We start from the raw sequence: 19,529 nt of genomic DNA, 5'->3' as shown, positions 1-19,529 counted from the left end.
GTTTTATTTTTTTTTTCGAGTAATGATTTATGGAAAATGGTGAAAGGAGTATGAGAAGAAATTCTGAGAAGCTACCCATTGCAACCCAGCATAGCTCTTTAGTATTTCATACATGGAAGATAAAACCCTATTTTCTCCTCTGATTAGATTTTATGGCATAGCAGTCTTGTTGTGGCAGCGTCTTTACTGTTGTCCCTCTTTTCACCCTGCCAGCTGTGTGTAGAGGATCTGTGTACAGGTGGTAAAGTGTAGCATTAGATGATGCCTGTTTTATTAGCACAGTGAGGTTACACAAAGTTATGTATGTTTTGTCTGCAGGCAGTTTCTGGCAATGATTTCACACTCCGCACTGGCAGACTGGCTCATTATTGTGCAAAAATCAACTATTTCATGCAATAATTTGACCCTGTGTATTGGCAAGTTAGATAAACAGTGAAGTAACATTTGTCCTGTATGACAAAATGCTCAGTGTTTGGCCTTTCTCCCACCAGTTACAAAGCACTTTGTAGATGAGGCAGCAGTCTGTGCTTTATATTTGTATTAGATCTCAGATTGTCGGGTCATTTCAGCTTTCTTGATGAGGATTACGGTATTTTCACATTTGTTAAAAACTTATATCTTGGTACCAGAAACTATTTTGTAATTTGAATGCACTTAAAATGTTTCTATTGAAGTCTACAGCTGCTGTTATGATCTAGTACTAGTAATAACTTAAAACTGATCTTTCTCAAAACCATGCCTTTGTTTGGTTTAAAGGCGTCCCCAGAATTCTCTGCAGGAGGTACAATTTACTGAATCATTGTCTTTTGGTTATGGTAACTACAATGACTGAAATCAGCCTGGGAAGAAATGCTCATGTCTCTGAATATGCCAGGGATAGCCTACTTTTTTGCTTGCATGTATCATTCCCACTTGCAGTTTCCTTTCAGGAACTTGTTTGAGTGCATTGTGGAACAGATCTGGGAAACAAGAAGACATGTGTCATACACAACCAACTGCACAACATGATCAGCTGCACAACTTGTTGTTTACATGTCAAGTATGTACACATGTGCTGATCAACTAAACCAACTCATTTAAATATATAAATACTGCGTGCGCACCAGCAAGTCCACATTAAAAAAACAAGTTGTTCAAACTACTTGTACACACGTGGCCAACTTGCATGATAGTTGGGCAAGTTGACCCTACAGTTGGATTGAGCAATCCGCTTGTTATCAGTTGGACATCTTGTCTTTTGCCAGAGTACGCACGCCCACCTATCATCCAACAGACCAAGTTAAAGTGGACCCAAATTAAAAATACAAGATTTCAGAAATAAAATCTATTTTCTTAATTATAGTAATAAATAGCAGCCTTTTTTCAGCTGCATGCTGACAAATCTAAAATATTTTATTGGAGGAACCCCTCCCTTCCTTTCATATTGCCGGGACAGAATCTGGCAGACTGGTGGAGTAGGAGGTGTCAGGCAAAGGAGGAATTGCTAATGGCTGCCACCTGTATAACCCTAGTTATGAAAAGAGAAGGGTGAAAAGCATGCACTGAAATGCTCATAGGCTTGAAGGAGTGTTTATTTATCTCGGTATGTGTCAGTGGTGCAACTAAATATTTTGAATTTAAAAAAATGTTTGGTTTGGTCCGCTTTAAGATGATAGTTGGGCAGAATAGTTGCATGTGTGTATGAGCCTTAAAGGAAAGGTCAGAGGAGCCTAAAAATAAAAAAAAATCCACTTACCTCGGGCTTCCTCGAGCCCCTTGCAGCCATCCTGTGCCCACGGCGTAGCTCCGGTGGCTCTCGGTCCCCTCTGGTGCAGATACCGACCTCGCCAGGCCGGCATCTACTTGCACTTCAGCATGCAGCTCACTGAGTCACACTGACGTCATCCGGACTGTACTGCACAGGCGCAGAACTACTGCATCTGCGCAGTACAGTCCGGATGATGTCAGGGCGACTATGCGAGACGCATGTTGGAGCGCAAGTAGGCTTCTTTTACCGGAGGGGAACCCAGGCCACCGGCGGGGAGCAGATCTGCGGTGAGGACACAGGACAGCTGCAAGGGGGCTGGAGGAAGCCCCAGGTAATGTGTATAACCAATCTGGTGAGCATTTATTATTCTTAACAAAAAGTGGGGCTACACTGTAAAGAACACCTGAACTGAGAGGGAAATGATTACTGCCATATGTATTTCCTTTAAAAAGAAAATACCAGTTGCCTGGCAGCACTGCTAATCTCTTTGGTTGCAATAGTGTCTAAACACACCTGAAACAAGCATGTGGCTAATCCAGGCAGACTTCAGTCAGAAACATCTGATCTGCATGCTTGTTTAGGGTCTATATTAGAGGCATAGGATCAGCAGGGCAGCCAAGCAATCTGCATTGTTTAAAAGGTAATAAATATGGCAGCCTCCATATCCCTTTCAGTTCAGGTGTGCAGTGCACCTGTCACAGCAGGCATCTGTAATAATCCAAATTTTAAATTCTTAAAACTGGTGTAAGACTGAAGTGCCACCTCATCAGGATTTTTTTTTCTTTTATTTTGCTTGTCTCTAGGGTGTTGGATGGATAAAGTACTTAAAGAGGAACTGTAAACAGAAAAAAAAACAAAAAAAAAACGGACTCCTAGAGAGTGATGAGACGAACCATTTTTACTCCTGGCAGAGTAACGGTTTTTTTTTTTTTCTTCCTTCCAGCAGTTGTAACTGTTATACTAGGCTGTAACCACTTTTTTTTCTTTAACTGACTGATGTCATCTGAAATCGCCCAATCTATGTGTGGAGAGAAGTTCAGAACTAGCTGAAGGAGGCTAAAATTTGTTTGTTTATATATACAAACAAAATTGAATGGTTGTTGTAAAGCAGTTTTAGTAAGTAAAAGGGTAAATGTATGGAAAAAAGGGTGATTTATTGTAATGGGCTGGGCCCTTTTCCACTGGCTGTGATTTTGACTGATTGCGAGAGCACCACAATTTACATATAAATCGCAGTGCTCATTTCCCACTAGTGCTCCCATTTTTTCCCAGAATGCAGTTGTCGACTTGCGTGATTCTCATTGCAATCGTGCTCCAATCCCAACAGTGCAAATGAGGCAAGTGGATAAAGCAGCATGTGCGATCACAAATGCAGCGCAGTTGCGATCGCGCTTGTAATGGAAAAGGGCCCATGGAGAAGAAAGCAAAATGAAAGCAGATCAGGTCTGTTTCTACACAGTTAGTATCAAGTTTCAGCATAGCGTCAAAGTGCTCATACACTTACGATTTTCTCATTCAATTCCTTGCAGATTCCTACTGGGAATAGATTCCTAAAAATATCAGATTGATTTTTGATCAATGCCTTGGCACCAATTATCACTACCTTATATTGGTGACTATTAGGCGCTTGCTGGAGCAGTTTCCTGAATTACCTGATCCACTAGTTGTCTCCTACCCTCCTGGCAGTATTTTCTGGTGGTCTAGTGTTTCCCCTCAAAGGCCCCGTTCACACTTGCGGTTTTGTCAAAACCGCACCGGATGTCCGGACCGCACCGGAGCCGGACCGGACCTGATCCGTACGGTTCCTATCCGGATCCGGTCCGTTTGCATCCGGTTTCCGTGCGGTGTGAACACGGTTGCGGTCCGGATCCGGTTTCTTAAGGAGATACCATCCTGTAAATACCTGGGGTCTGGGAGGTCAGCAGAAGGGTCTGGGGTCATTGTTGGAGACAGGTGGACGTGTGGAGACCATCCGTGGATACAGAGACTGCAGTTGGGACCATGGATCCAGGCATTTTTTACTCGTAAACCTGGGAATTCTCTCCTTCCTGTTGTTCGTCTCCTCGTTATCAGACATCAGACATGTTGCTGCCAAAACGAGCTCCAGCATGAAATCGCTGCTGCCCCACTCTTTGAACGCTGTGCCCATGTGGTCCCCATCCAAAATGCATAGGAAGTGGGGTAGAACGTCCGGTTTTTGTAGCCAGTGTGTTGTGCGCTCTCCGGCTCTCATTGCTTTGTATTGGCCGGATGGTGCAGTCCGGCTCCGCTCCGGATACGGCTGCCGGAGGAGCCGGACCAAAAAATAGCGCATGTTGGAACGGACGCCGGAGTCCGGATCCGGTCCGGATCCGGTTCGGCTCCGGTCCGGCAGAACGGACGCATGTGAACGGACGCATAGGCTTTCATTGCTATTGCCGTGCGTCCGTTCCGTCCGTTCTGCAAGCGGTCCGGCTCCGGCACGGCGATTCCGGACGGCCACCGCTAATGTGAACCGGGCCTAAGTCTTCCCTGGCAGTCTAGTGGTCCCCTCTCCTTTACTAAAGTATTCCCTCAAACCCTGGTTTTCTCACAGTATTCCTCCAGTCATCCTGTGCCCACGCTGTCAGTCCGCTATCCTCTCGTCAGCTGTATCGGCCTCCAATAAACTGTATGCATGGCCCCAGGCCAGGCGCCACATCGCTTTCCTGTGCACGGCAGCGTTCTGCACATGCGCAGTACAGAACACATGCGCAGTACTAAAAAATCATTACTATCAGAATGCATGTAGCCCAGGGCCAAGCATGTGTAGTACCTCGTGACTGGCCACGACTAACCAACTTTGAGAAGGGTCACTGATGCTGACTGGAGGGTCGTGGAAGGACAGCACGGGCACAGGATGACTTCAGGGTGCTGCAAGAAGCCCCATAAAAAATTAAACTGCGTTTTGTTTTTGACTTAAAGGGAACCTGAAGCGAGTAAAATTATTTAAAATAAGCACATGACGTAGCTGCAAATGAATATTACATACTAACCTCACCGTCAGTTCCTCTCAGAAGCTTATCATTTTCTTCTTACAGTGATCCCTTCCAGTTCTGACAATATTTTGTCAGAACTGAAATAAACCAGTTGCTGTCGGTTATATATCAGCAGCTGTCAGTTACTACTGAATGTGCAAGGTAATGTCCATGTTTCCCTATGGCTCAAGTGGGTGATATTACAATTTAACAGTGTGCTGACCAGGAAGCTGTTATGGAGTAGTGGCCATTTTTAAAATTAAGGACGAATTCCATTGATCACAGTGGACGAATGGGACACAGGAGAGGAGAAAGAGATTGAGCTGTAGACTACACAGGAGGTAAGTATAACCTGTGTATGGTCATTTTGACTTTTTATTTTCCTTTCAGGTTCTCTTTAAAGTGTACCAGAGACGAGTAAGTATAAAAGATTTATACATACACGGGGCTTCCTCCAGCGTCCCCCCCACGTCATCTTCCTCCGCCTTCTTGTTTTTCCATTAACAGTCCTGCTAGCTCAGTGAGTCGGGGCGCACTGCGCATGCGAACAAGAAGGCAGAGGAAGACGGCATGCAAGTGATCAGTGCAGAGGGGCTAGAGGAAGCCCCAGGTATGTATAAATCTTTTATACTTACTGGCTTTACAGTGTACCTGAGACAATAGTCGTGTTAGGCTTTATACTTACCTGGGGCTTCCTCCAGCCCCCTTGAGGCCGCTCAGTCCCTCACCTTCTCCCCTGGGCCACTCCTGGACAGCCCGATACTCTAGCTGAGTTGTGCTTCACTGCGCATGTGTGGCCCAGCCGTGCTCCCCTATGGCAGACAGAGATTGCTTCCGGGTACGGGAGTGGGACGAGGGAGCAGGTGCTGGCAGTGAAGCGGGGGACAGGAGTGGCCCGGTGAGATGGCGAGGGATGAAGTGACCTCAACAAGGCAGGAGAAAGCCCCAGATAAGAATAAAACAGGCTTCCTTAAAGTTTCCTGTTAACCCCCGGTAGTATGGTCACCCCCATACCTTTTAGCTGTATTCCCTGGTATTCTAGTGATCCCTCCCCCTCTGCATGTGTGGTCGCAGTATATAATATATATATATATATATATATATATATATATATACACCCATTACACCTAGGGAGCATTATTTGACCACTGGAGCTCCCCCCTCTCTACATGACTATCATGTACCTGCAAGCCCCTCTCCCCCCCTGAAGGCTGCAGCATCTCTCTCCCTCCTCCTTGCAAAACGCAGGCTATACTCCCTGTATACCTTGTCCAGTGTTGTGTCGCTCCACTCTGCAGCATAGTACACAGTTCACAGTTCAGTACACTGACTGAGCGGCTCTGATGACAGCTGAAGAATTGAGCAGAGGGAAGCGACGCACAACACTGGGCAAGGTATACAGTGTATATATTACACTCTGCTAGCAGGAGGGGCAAGGTGATGCAGCCTTCAGGGAGAGGCTGGGAGATGAGACGACCAGAGGAATTCCTGCTGACCACTGGAGCACGAAGAGAGATCTCGGAGAAGTGAGAGCCACACTCACGGGCAGCTCCTGCTATTTCTGTACACTTCTCCCTCTGCAGTGTGCACGAAGTGTCCTGCAGAGATGACGTGAGCTTTTTGTTTCTTCTTTTCACAACTGTTACTTCCCAGATGGCAGTTCGTCCTAGGCTCAATTAATATGCAGCCGCGGACTTACTTTATTAGGTGGGCGGGGCTTATGCCTTAACACTGTGTTTTTTGGCTTCTTCTTCCTGGAAAGACTTGGTTTTCCCCCATAAAGTGGATGTCAGCTTCATGCTGGCGATGAGTTGAATATGTGGTTACAGTTCCTCTTTAATATTCTTCCTGAGATAATTGGTTGGCAGCTAGTGGCATTCATTTGCTGGTAGGGCAGATTTAGCACAAGGCATGCTAGGCACGAGCCTAGAGGTGCAGTGTGCTGAAACGCAGATGTCGGGTTTCACAAACCTGAGATCTGCATTCTGGAGCATCACAGAATTCTCTGCCTCTGAAACATAGAGAGCAGGATGGGACTTCCAGCCTGTTCATCCAAGCTTCTATGCTTCAGGGACACTGACCAGCCTGGCTCCATGCATGCAGCATAAAAAGCTGACTGGGTGTGCTGAATGGGCGATCCCATTCAGCTTACTATGCTCCGAGGTTATAGACCTTAGAATGGTGACTGCTGGCACGCCAGGAAGGTGGGTAGATTTATTGGATGGGCTGGCCAGAGAAAAGGGGCAGTCAGCAGCACACTTGGTTTATAGTTTGGTGGACTGTGCCTACAAGCTTCTGATATATGTAAATCCGGCCCTGTTGGCTGGCATCTTGAACATAAGGGAATTAAAATGTAATTACAGTCACAGAAAATGGTGGCCATATAGCCTTTCTTGTGACTGACCATGCTGAAATGATGATACCTGACAGAGAGATGCATCTTTTAGTAGTAGTAAATGAACTTTTATGCTAATCTAATACATCTTGTAACTAGGCCAAACAAATGCACTTCCTTCTAAAACTGGTCCAGTCTCAAGCAGCATACAATTTACACAAACTTTACATGCATCCTTGAGGGAACTGTACCACAGAAGTCTGAAGAAAGAAACTGACAGCCTGCTAGACACTCCTACAATATTTGCATATGTTAATTTAGAAAAAAAAATTGGCACAGGTCTCAGTACTGGTCTTTTGGTGTAAAAACACAGGTCTATTGATTTTATCAACACTGGGAATTGTTTCTCAGCCAGATAAAATGGTGACTTTATGTTGTGGCTCGAATTTAATAGGAATATATATATATATATATATATATATATATATATATATATATATATATATATATATATATATATATATATATATATATATATATATATATATATATATATATATTTTGTTTTGTTTCAGGTCATTTACTGCAAAATTTTAAGACATTTCTCTAGCCATCTGGCCAGCTCATTTATTTAAATAAGGATGGAGATAATTTTATTGTCCTTGTATTCTCTGTTATCATTAAAGGAACCCTGAGTTGAAACCAGTACTAGCATTTTATACTTACCTGAACTTTCCTTCAACCCTCTGTAGGCTGCTGGTTCCCTCGCCATCCTCCCCGGCCGCTCTGTCCACCCACAGCCAGCTCTGGTAGTAGCTGACTATTACGCATGGACGGCCTTGGCCATGCCCCGTGGCCGGGAAAGTTCTGCACTGTGTTGGTTATCGGTGCATGTGCAGAACGCTCCTGGCCATGGGAGCACAATCGGGGACACGCAGCCTGGACTAAGCATGCGCAGTGGAGCACTACTACGTCAGGTGAGGAATTTACCGGGCCACACTGTGGGAGAATGTAGCTGCCTGGGAGGATGGCAAGAGAGCCTAGGGCCTCCAGGGAGATGGAGGAAGCCCCAGGTAAGTATAAGTGCTTGTACCCGTTTCATCTCAGGTACACTTTAAATGCAAAGCATGCCTGAGAGAAAAAAAAGTATCACCTTAACGTACCCCTGAAGCGTTCAATAAAAAAAAAAAAAGTTAGATACTTACCTTGGTAGTTGGATTCCTGCATTGGTTTCATTTCATTTGCAGCCTGACTAGGAGCACTGCCTTTATCCTGTTGTTCTGTAGAAAAAAATGTGTAGACCGTTTATGGGCTAGCAGCCCCAGGTTTTAACCTCCCTGGCGGTAACCCTGACCTACACTCGGGGTAGCCGCCGCAGAGGATTACATGGCCCCGGGAGTCATTTTTTGAATAAAACTTGTTGTAAACCTTGTAGCTAGGCTAGCTACCTGTGTCCCCCAAGTCCCTCCACTCTGCTCCGATCCTCCTGATCGCCACCGTTATATGTACCACCCCCCGGATCCCGCAATAGCGCAGCCTCTCCGATCACCCCCAGGCTTTGCTATGGGGAGGATCGGGAATGCGCATGACGTCATGTCCAATCGTCGCCATAACAACGACTGAAGCTGATTGGGGAGGCTGTGGCTCTCGTACGATCGCAGCTGGGTAAATATAAGCAGTGCCGATCGGGGGGACTTGGGGGGGACACAGTTAGCTGGCCTAGTGCTAGCTACAAGGTTTACAACAAGTTTTATTCAAAAAATTACTCCTGTGGACGCAACCACCGAAACTGTGTACCGCCAGGGAGGTTAAATATGTTTAATTGTCAGTTAGTGTTAGGTCTCTTCTGTGAGGTCACATCATCGTTGTGAAAGGGTCTCGTATTGAACAATCTGTACACAGGCTGTTGTTTGAAGCCAACGTCCTCCTTTGCTGCATGTGTTTTGAATGCTTGTGTAATCTGACCGCATTAGGGCTCTGCACATCTATGCAGCTGGTCAATTCAGGAGCAGCCTATATTTGAAAGCGCTGCCATTTTTTTCCTGTTGTGTAAAAATGTAAGTCTACTTATGGCTAGCTGCATTCATGTGTATCAGTTTGCATTCAATTTATTTAGATTGGGATTAGTGTATAGTTTGCTTTGATTTACATTCAAGGTGTGTGTAAAGGTGCGTACACACATGCGACTATAGTCGTTTGTAACGATCGTTCCCCGATCTTTACCAACGACGATCGTTACAAAAAACGAACCACCGACTATTAAGGCAAACGACGAACGAGCCAAATCGCTACAAAAGTAAGTTCTGTCTCGGCGGATTTTAACCAACGACGATCGTTTGCAAAAGTAGTACATCGTTGGAAACGGTCGTTCATACTAGGCTTGACATGCGCATTTCACTATTTCTCTGTGAAACTTCTCATTTTTATGCGCAGGCGCAATAGTTGCTTTACATGATGTAACGTTCGTTCTAACGATCAGATCGTTACACACCTTTTAAAACTATCTTTACATAGGTCGTTCTTTCATCAATTAAAAGTTCGTTCGTCGTTCTCAACGAACGATCGTTGTCGCATGTGTGTACGTAGCATAAGTCCTTGGGGGACACTGCACACCTCCTTTTTAGTTTAATTTCATTTGCAGCCTGATTAGGAGCAATTTCTTGTTCTCTGTGCTGTCTAGAAACTTTCCACGCAGCAGCAGCTGCTACATGGTTTTGTTCAGCTGTTTTTCCATTCATATTATTATAGGAAGGTTAAAACAATATATTCAAACTTTGATTTTGGTTAAAAAGCTGGTAGGAGAGAGAACACATTTGACCCAGCAAGGTTAAAGCATATAGTGCAGATATAGGATAAATAAACCCCAGTTACATGGCTGTCGGAGGAAGTTGTTCAATGGACGAGATCTCGTATCAAATTCCTTCCTGAAATGTATGCTTTGAACTTATATACACTAACCTATTATAACTTTTCTGTAATGTAATTGTATATCTATATGTGTCTATTTGTCCATTAATGGCCTTTTGTAGGCCTGAGTCTGCCATATGTTCAGGATCTTACAGGGTCTTTTGATCCCATGAATTTTAGAATATGTTAAATAAACTTTTCAATGTGTATGTATTTGTGCACATCCTGGAATTCTCCTTTTATTCCTAGTTAGGTGTTACTTCTGATAAGTGTATGTGCGTCATTTGGGTACTTGAGATAGTTATTCCTGCCAGGGGGTACTTATCACACATGAGCTTTTACAACTGGGAACACACTGTAACCATTTTGAGAAGCACTGATGTAGAAAGGTGCATTTAGATTAATTGATCTTCTTTATGGGAAGTCATATTCCCTTATTGCCTTTAAGTTACGAGTAGACTTCCCTTACTCTGTGTATGTAGGCCAGAGTTCTCTGTAATAAAGGTTAGAATGTAGAACGTTTTTTTCTTTCTCTTTACTGGTACTGTGCTAGACTTCTGATTCTTCCAGGAGTAAACACAATGCTGGGGCTGCCAGTGCCTTCTAAGAAATGATGTCCACTCTTGTCACTGACAGGGAGCTTCTGGTTCTTACATGATTCAGATTTTGTGGCCCTTCTTTCCTCCTGCCGGTTAGTTCACTGTACAATGACTGTTACCTTCCATCTCTTCACTCACTAATCTGAGTGGGCCTTTGTATGTGAGACTCTCTGTCCACCAATGTAATAGAAGCTTTTATGGATGCTATCAGCTTTTCCACAAAGATAAACAAAGGGTATGTTGTGCTTCAGAGGAGCTCAGTTACTTTTTTTTTTTTTAGTTCTGTTTTAGCTACTGTACTTGACAAAATCCTAGACATGCTATGTAAATGCATTGTGCAGCTTTCTTTTATGTTTTTATTAAGATTTTCATTTCATGTTTATTTCCCTAGCTATCCCCCAAGAAGAAATGGAAGAATCCTCTCCTGCGTCAAAGCTGCTCCTGGACTTGGACCACCATTCTCGCTTCATCATTGGTTCAGTGTCTGAGGACAACTCAGAAGATGAATTCAGCTCCATGGTTAAAGTGGATCTTGTAGAAGATAGGGAAAGGTCTTTGTCCCCATGTTCTATATCTTCAGACACCGTTTCTGACATGAGCATGCCAAATTGTCAAGAGAATCCAGCATTACAAATGAGGTATGCTTCACTATTTTATTAATGGGAAAAAAAAACCTTGTACTTGACTAGGAATCCGAGGAGGAACCACACACTACTGTGGAGGTGCTGGACCTGAGAAACAGTCAATGATAAATCCAGAAGGTCTGCACACTCATATGTAGACCAAGTCTGCTGTTTTATTCAAAAAACGTGACACAATTCCATTCTATAACCAACGATTCGTTTCGGGGGCCCCGAGGGGTCCCCTTTGTCAAGGTCGTTACCATTCTGTGTGTTTACCTTGACAGAGGGGACCCCCTGGGGCCCCAAAACGAATCGTTGGTTATGGAATGGAATGGTGTCAAAATTTTTTTTTTTTTTTTTTTAGATAAAACAGCAGACTTGGTCTACATATGAGTGTGTGGACCTTCTGGATTTATCTTGTACTTGACTAGACTTTTTGGCCATTATTCAATTGACTTTTTCTCCTAAGTTTCTCCTAGGTGGAATTTTCACACCTTATTAATAAAATGCCTTTTAAGCCACCAGCAAGCAAGAGGATACTCTACGGAGCTTTTTTTCACCTAATTTTCATTACTTTTTCAGTGGGACAGTGCTGAAAAGTTGTTTTAAACTGAGGAGGAAAAATATCTCCTAGCAGAAAACCAAAAAAGTAAATAGAATAAGTGCTGTTGTGTTTTGTTATTTATCAATTCTAGACAAAACCTTAAATCTTGTTTTAAAGAGGTAGAAATATCAATTTGGTCTCCCACAAGAACCACAGGCTGCTCTAGTTAGGCATAAAAGGTAGGTAGCAGAAAGATTCAAAGACGTACCTCATTTTTCTCCCTCTGTTCTGTTTTGTTCTGCCCCTACTGGGGGATACTGTAGAAAGAAACCGGTTTCCCCTCCTGTGTCCTTCAGATTTCCTTTCCTGTTGAACTGGGATTTGGCTGTTGCATCTGGCAACTGCCCATTGCCCTTCTGATGAATGGAGAATATGTGGGCATGGCATGGTTGCTGGAGCAGCATTGGGGGATATGGCATTGTTTCTTAGATGTGACACAGACGGGTTGTCAGATGGTGCCATTGTGCATGTCAGTGCCTCTCCTGTTTTATTTTGGTATGGAAAGGAGGAGTGACCGGGCATGTGGCAATTTCCAGACAGGCAGAAGATAGCTTTGGTGCATGGAGGAAGAAAAACAATGGAAGAAAAAAACATAAGAAAGTGGAGGCTCAATTGATCTATTGTAGGGGGTTTTGGTGAGTGAGGATAATACTGTGTTACCTAGAACAGTGTTTCTCAAACCTGTCCTCATGGATTCCATGTAGCTGAGACACTAATTACCCCACCTGTGCATAGCTGAGGTTGCCTGCAAAACATGCACCGTTTGGAAGTCATGAGGACAGGTTTGAGAAACACTGCTCTAGGAGAAGCTAGAAGGAATGAGAATAATTTGAGTTGATCCTTGAGATGCGTGCCTGCCAAATACATCTTGAAAGTGAACCCAAGGTGAGAGTGAAATGGAGGCTGCCATATTTATTTATTTCCTTTTAAACAATACCAGTTTCCTGGTAGCCCTGCTAATCTATTTGGCTGTAGTAGTGTCTGAACCACACCAGAAATAGGCATGCAGCTAATTTTGTCAGTTCTGACAATAACGTCAGAAACCTCTGATATGCTGCATGCTTGTTCAGGGTCTATGGCTTAAAGTATTAGAGGCAGAGGATCAGCAGGGTGCCCAGAAACTGGTATTGCTTAAAAGGAAATAAATATGGCAGCCTCCACATCACTTTCACCTCTAGTTTACTTAAAGAAAAAATAGTTCTGTCCCTGTCTATTTCAACACTAAATCTGGAATCGTGTCATTTGAAGGACAGGTCTCTATAATGAGATGATGAGTGCTCATTCATTCTCATACTTAATTCTGTTAAAGGAAACCTGAGCTGAGTAAAAATAAGTTTTTTTATACATACATGGGGCTTCCTCCAGCCCCCCATCTGCACGGATCTCTCCCACGCCGCCATCCTTAAGCTCAACACACACCATACAATCTTGGTTGTACAGATTTACCAAATCTATGTAGTATAAGGGCCAATTGATTGAAAATACCTTGTATGATTGATTGGATAAGCTCTTATACTACATGGAAGTGGTAAGATTGAACAACCAAGATTGTATGGTGTGTGTTGAGCCTAAGCCTTCTCCTGCACTGGTCCCGGGTCCCGTTCCTTCAGTCGCGGCCAGTCTGCGCAAAAGAACTGCGCCCTCTACATATTTCTCCAGCGGCTGCTGGAGAGCTACGTAAAGAGCGCTCTTCCCTTTCGTCAGACTGGCCACGACCGGAGGAAGTTACAGGACCTGGGACCGGTGCAGGAGAAGGCTGAGGAAGGCGGAGCAATCCATGCGGATGGGTCTGGAGGAAGCCCCAAGTATGTATAACACCTTTATTTTTACTCTGCTCTGGTATACTTTAAACCTGTTATGTCTGCTTTATGCTAAAGAATTTATGAAGGGTTTGCAAGATGTTAGGAGTTCAGTGAAAATTAAATTCTGCAGCCTGATGCTGGAAGATACATTGCATCAGGCTACAAAAGAACTATGTACATTTTACCCTTCAGCTGTGCATCTCCTAATACTGTCAGGGTATGTCAAGATTGATTGAATCATTAAACATATCTATGCAAATCTTGGTCGGCATGGTCTGCTGTTAACCTGTGATATAACTTGTGGCCCGGTCCGGAGTGGTTTGCTGGGAGAGATACTTTTTGGCCTTATGACAAGCTTGAGCCTAATGCATACTCTCGATTTTCTTATTTGTCCTGATTTATGGGTCCAATTCTTGGATAGCAGTTTCACAACAATAGATTTGATGGATACAATGTTCATTTTTCGTAACTCAATGCGTTCCTGTTTATGTTAATGTTGTTTTGATGTATTGGTTGTATGTATGCGGAGCCTGCTTTTATGTGTAATTTCTTTATTATACATGCCTCATCTTTGTATACAATTTTATAAATATTAATAAAAATTGATTGTTGAAAAAAATAGATTTATGCAGAATTTAGATATATGTTAAAGGAGGATGCACCACACAGTTGTTAAAGGGGTAGATTAATGGGCACTATAACAAAGGAGGCCTGAATATTATAACAGTGATATGTGGCCAGTTCTGTTAATTTGCTGATTAAGACGTTATTGTTTCAGATTTAATCTGTATTGTTGCAACTATTCTGGATTCCCAGAACAATAATCAAACTTATAAAAACCTAAGCTGTACTTAGAGAAACTGTAACCAAAAATTGAACTTTATCCCAATAAGTAGCTGATACCCCCTTTTACATGAGAAATCTATGCCTTTTTTCAAACGGATTATCAGGGGGCTCTGTATGGCTGATTTTGTGGTGAAACTCCTCCCACAGTGTGATGTCAGGGCCTCGCAGCTCTGAGGTCCTGAGGGAAATGACAGCTGTTTCCAACTGCCAAAAAAAGCAAGCAGCAGCTACTTCCACTGACATCACCTGCCAGCAGTAAAAATGTCACCATGTGATAAATGTCAGAATGTAATTCAGGGACAGGAAAGATTTTACGAGCAGACTGACTAAATAATTTATAGATAATGAGTAGACCCACGGGCTTTAGGGTCTGTTTCTCGCCGTCGCATGTTACTGTGCGTGCGCGCTCACCTGCCGCACACGTGCGCACCCGGCCGCCCGCTCACACACCTGCCCGGCTCCCTGGCCCCGTCCTCCTGTCTCTGTGAGGCTGGGTCCGTGCTGCGCACATGAGCAGTAGCAAAGAGCACGGACCAAGCTACACAGCGACAGCGTGACGCAGGGACACGGGTTTTATTATAGAGGATTATTGAAAAAATTAAGCACTTTTTATTACATTATTTTCAATGGAGTTCCTCTTTAAAACTGTGTGTGTGTGTGTGTGTGTGTGTGTGTGTGTGTGTGTGTGTGTGTGTGTGTGTGTGTGTGTGTGTTTTTAAATTAGTGGATACACATCCCTCTTAATTATATGAAGGATTTGTTACATGGGTTCAGTGAATTTAGGCTGGGGGGAATATCTGGCTGGGATTTATGTATCCTTTCTAAACTTCTTTTGAGAAACTTAATTTCTGTAGTTGTAGAAGAAAAGTCGGCTACAAGCCAACCACAGTACGGGAGCAGAGGATATGGATGCCTGTAATCTATCAGTAAAAGAGAAAACTCTGCGTCACCATGTCCATTTCTTATAAGGTCCACTCTTTATTTTTCAAAGGGACAACAGCACAAAATAGTTCAGGCATATTGGAGCAAGTGTAGCTCCTTAGTCATAGATCAGAATCAGTTTATTTCGCTAAGTACAACGGGGGTTGTACCCGGAATTATTTTTGGCTCATACAGCTAGAGTACAATGTGATCAAAGGTGATTTATAGAGACAGGTAGGGACAATACAAAATTCAATTGAAAACACATTTCTGCAGATCATTTAAAAAAAAAAAAGGGCAGGTCCTATACAAACATACAGTATAATAACAAGTGGTAAAAGGGGCCAAAAGAAATAAATTACGAAGAACACTAAATATAAAGATTAAAATGAAAGCTGTGGGTACTATTGGATAATCCCATCATAAATACATCAGAACCTATTGATTGGTCTCCTATACCAGATTGACATCCCATTTGGCTTTCAAACCCCGGGGAGGTCCGAATGCCCACATCCTATGCCAGCTGAACATTTTGCGAAGTCTGTACTAGATCCTGTGCAGAATAGCCAGGTCACTGACTATACCCTGGAACTCTTTGGAGATTTGCTGTTAGATCCTGAGAGGCTGAACAAATGCATTTCAGTTTTCTCCAAAACACCAGGATCCTACATCTCAGACCCAGTTTTGATTTGCAATCTTCTTTCACAGGTTTGGAGTGTCTCCTTGATAAGTTACTAGCTTAAACATTATATCTCAGAAAAAATTATACCCAGGGGCCTTCGAATCAAAAAGATTTCAATGACCATCTACTCTAATCAGTTTGTGGTGCAGTGGAATCAGATGCTGACTGTTCTATAAGTGTGTTAAAATCACAAACACTGGTTCGCACGACAGCCTAGGGCCCAAGCCTCTCTCACTTGCTGGGGCCCCCAAACCACCATGCAATACCCAGAGGGAAATGTGGGCGAGCCCTGGCTCTCTCACCTCCAGGGACTTCACCCCCATCACCTCCAAACTGAATGCAAACTGCAACACACACAGTTGCTCACTACCAGTTCAGGCATTTTCCTACCTCTATCTGGCCAGCAGGCGCCAGTCAGCCAATCGGGTGCACGGTCATACATCCTTTGCCTGCCATACCGATCTAGCAGGGTCTGCACAAATTAGCATTCAGGTGGGAGGCTTGGTTGGACATAATCATTGATTACATCTTTTACAGGGACCGCCGCGTGTAGGCATCTCCCACACAGTCCCCTCCCTAACCACTCACCTGTCAACCGCATCCTGGTAGCTGCAAAAACAGAAATTTAAAATCACAAACACTGGTTCGCACGACAGTAACAGTGTGAACCAGTGCTCTATAAGTGTGTTTTTTTTTTTTGTTTTTTTTTTGTTGTTGTTTCTGATCAAAACAAATTAATGAAGGCTTGTGATCTTTCCATTCACAAGAATAGGGGGATGGAGCTTAAAATGCTTTACCTGGAGCAACAAAATGTCCAAACTGGGGGGGGGGGGGGGGGGCGTCATGCTTCCGGCCGGACGCATGTGAGCTGACGGGATCAGATCGACCTGCTATTGTCTACCTTTTACCTTATCCTCGTCCCTACATCATAATGCATGCTGGGGAGAAGCAAGAAGCCGGATCACAGCTCTCAAGGTCCTCTTATGAGCTACTTCCTTCAGGCTCAGCCCAAGATGGCATCTTCGCAGCATAGCTCTAGACGCTCTGAGCGTTCCTCCCCACCGAGACGCTCTTCTTCTCGCTCTTGCAGCCCCGAGCACCTTGGACTTCCTAAACGGGACTTAGAAGACGCTCTTGATCGCACCTACAACAGATTCGTAGGTAAGCTGCATTCTAAACTCCATAAAGCCACTGAAGCCCTAACACCTGATAGTGGAAATTGGGTCCCGCACTGACTCACTCGAAATTAAGTATGACGACCTTTGCAAAGCTCATAAAGCTCTTTCAGCTGAGCACGATACTTAAAAATCTACAGTTGATACGATGCATCTCCATATGGAAGCTCTTGACAATCGTAATCGGCGCAGTAATTTAAGGCTACGGGGCCTCCTCGAATCTTATGTTGATCTGAGGCCTGTAGTGGCTAAAATTTTTACGGAGCTTCTTCCTGAGAGCAAGATGCCTTTGTTTTTGATCGCATACACCGGGCTCTTTGTGCTAAACCACTGGACAATTTACCCCCTAGAGATGTGGTGATGTGTTTCAAGGACTTTTTTTACTGAAAGAGTGTGTGTTACAAGCAGCACGTACAGCTTATGATATTTCGTTAGAGGGCTTTAAACTTCAGCTATACCCTGATGTCTTCCCTGTGACCTTGGATAAACGCCGTGGAATGAAGGCTATCACAAAAGTTTTAATTGATGCAAAGCTTCGATACCGATGGGGTTTCCCCTTTAAACCGTCCCTCACAATGGTTCTTTGCTTACGGCATCTACTCCAGCGGAGGGCTCTAAACTACTTGAACTTGGTTTGCAACCCCCTCCTGCTCCCCTTCCGCAACGACGTCCTAGTGTTTCTCCTACTTGGTCTCAGAGTCCAGCTGCCAAGTCTCCGCGAGTGTTTCATCAAGAGGAATGATTTCCACTGAAGAAGCTTTAGTAACTATCCTGTTTTTGTTTTTGCTCCAATTTTGCTAAATATGCTATTGATGCCCTTCGGCATTTATTGGGAAACTTTTTCTGTTTAGGGCTGAACTGGCTCCATTCTAAGGCCATTGTTTGTCTGCCCCCCCCGCACCTTTTAGATTGCTAGTATATTTAGTGGCCATCCTCTACCGTAAGGTGTTGATTTCTGGATTTAAATGTTCCCTTATAGGGTCTCCAGATGTTCTATTATGTTCCTTTTCTTGTTCTGGTTTGTTTTTCTGTTAATGTTGTTATGTTTAAGGCTTTATTCTTCCCATGCCACTAATTGGGTATTTTTTCTTAAAGTAAGGTGGTTGTGCTTTCTAAAGTGGTATTTTGATAATGGTTAAACTTATTACGCATAATGTGCAAGGCCTTAATAAGCCTTGCAAGCAACAGAAAGCTATTACCTCATACATGCAAATGGGTGCTTCTCTGCTCTTCTTGCAAGAGACTAATTTTGCTCAAGGCAAAATTCCTGGTTTCTTCAATAGGGCCTATGGCCGCCACTACCATTCCGCATTTACAAAAAAAGCTACGGGAGTTTCTATTTTTTTTTTTTTTTTTTTTGCATAATTCTATTCCATTTGATTTGCAAGATTCATATAAGGACTCTGAGGGGCGTTTTTTAGTTTTTACGGGGTATCCTATTAGGTACACAGACTACTTTACTTAACTGTTTTGCCCCCAATACAGCTTTAACAGAATTTTTAACTAAATTGTCCTTCTTATTAGAAAAATATTCCTCTCCTAACATCATTTTAGCATGGGACTTTAATGTGGTAGCCAACCCTAACCTTGACCGTAGCAACCTTTCACCCTTTGCTCGCTTTTTTCCTCGGAAATTAGAGGCTCCTATCTCAGAACCAATTTATAGATATTTGGAGGGCTTTTAATATGGGCTCTCATGAATACACCTTTTATTCGCACGCCAGAGGGTCCTATGCTAGATTGGATTACATATTTTTAACACCAAACCTCTCGGCAAACGTATCTTCTACGTCAATAGAGTATTGCCCTTGGTCAGATCATAAAGCCTTATTGCCTCTGAATCAGACCGTTCTGAGATAGCAGCCTCTATTGAAGAGTATTTTTGTTTTAATTCCTCACCTGAGCTCTCCCCAGGGTTATTGTGGGCTGCTCATAAACCTGTAGTCAGAAGCACTCTTATCGCTAAAGCCATTAGGGCTAAAAAGGCCAGATCCCAAAAAATTGTATCTCTTACTACTGAGCTTGATGCCTTGTATAAAATGCATGGTAACTCTTTAGATCCCTCGTTGGTTCACATCCGTCAGCATAAGCGCACTGAATTAAATCTTCTTTTGAATAACAAAATTGAGAAAGCCCTTAAATTTATGGAAGCGCGGTTTGTATTATATGGTCAAAATCCTTCCACCATGTTTGCTAGCAAGCTTAATAACTTTTACAAACCCCCTCACGCCTATAAGTTGCAGAATGGTAGTGGCCACCTTGAGGTTTTTGCCCCAACGAGTAATTGATATA

The 19,529-nt window shown here is 43.5% G+C and overlaps 1 protein-coding gene across 5 annotated transcripts in view; it reads left to right on the top strand.

Moving 5' to 3' along the window:
- The window catches only part of ACACA (acetyl-CoA carboxylase alpha), a 421,319-nt gene that overhangs the window by 9,685 nt on the left and 392,105 nt on the right, over nt 1-19,529 (top strand). For 4 of the 5 annotated variants that reach the window (XR_011026314.1, XM_068269366.1, XM_068269368.1 and 1 more), the window contains exon 2: nt 10,976-11,222. Coding sequence is in view for 4 of the 5 variants with exons in the window: in XM_068269365.1 (XP_068125466.1) it covers nt 10,976-11,222 (247 nt within the window). In the remaining variant the exon portion in view is untranslated. Of the gene's footprint in view, nt 1-2,749; nt 2,864-10,975; nt 11,223-19,529 lie in introns of those variants that run through there. The other variant, XM_068269367.1, reaches the window with a different exon arrangement.

Source organism: Hyperolius riggenbachi, chromosome 2, assembly GCF_040937935.1.
Source record: "Hyperolius riggenbachi isolate aHypRig1 chromosome 2, aHypRig1.pri, whole genome shotgun sequence".
NCBI classification, from domain to species: Eukaryota; Metazoa; Chordata; class Amphibia; order Anura; family Hyperoliidae; genus Hyperolius; species Hyperolius riggenbachi.
Note: the sequence above shows the minus strand (reverse complement) of the source record. Positions and strands in the feature narration are given on the sequence as shown.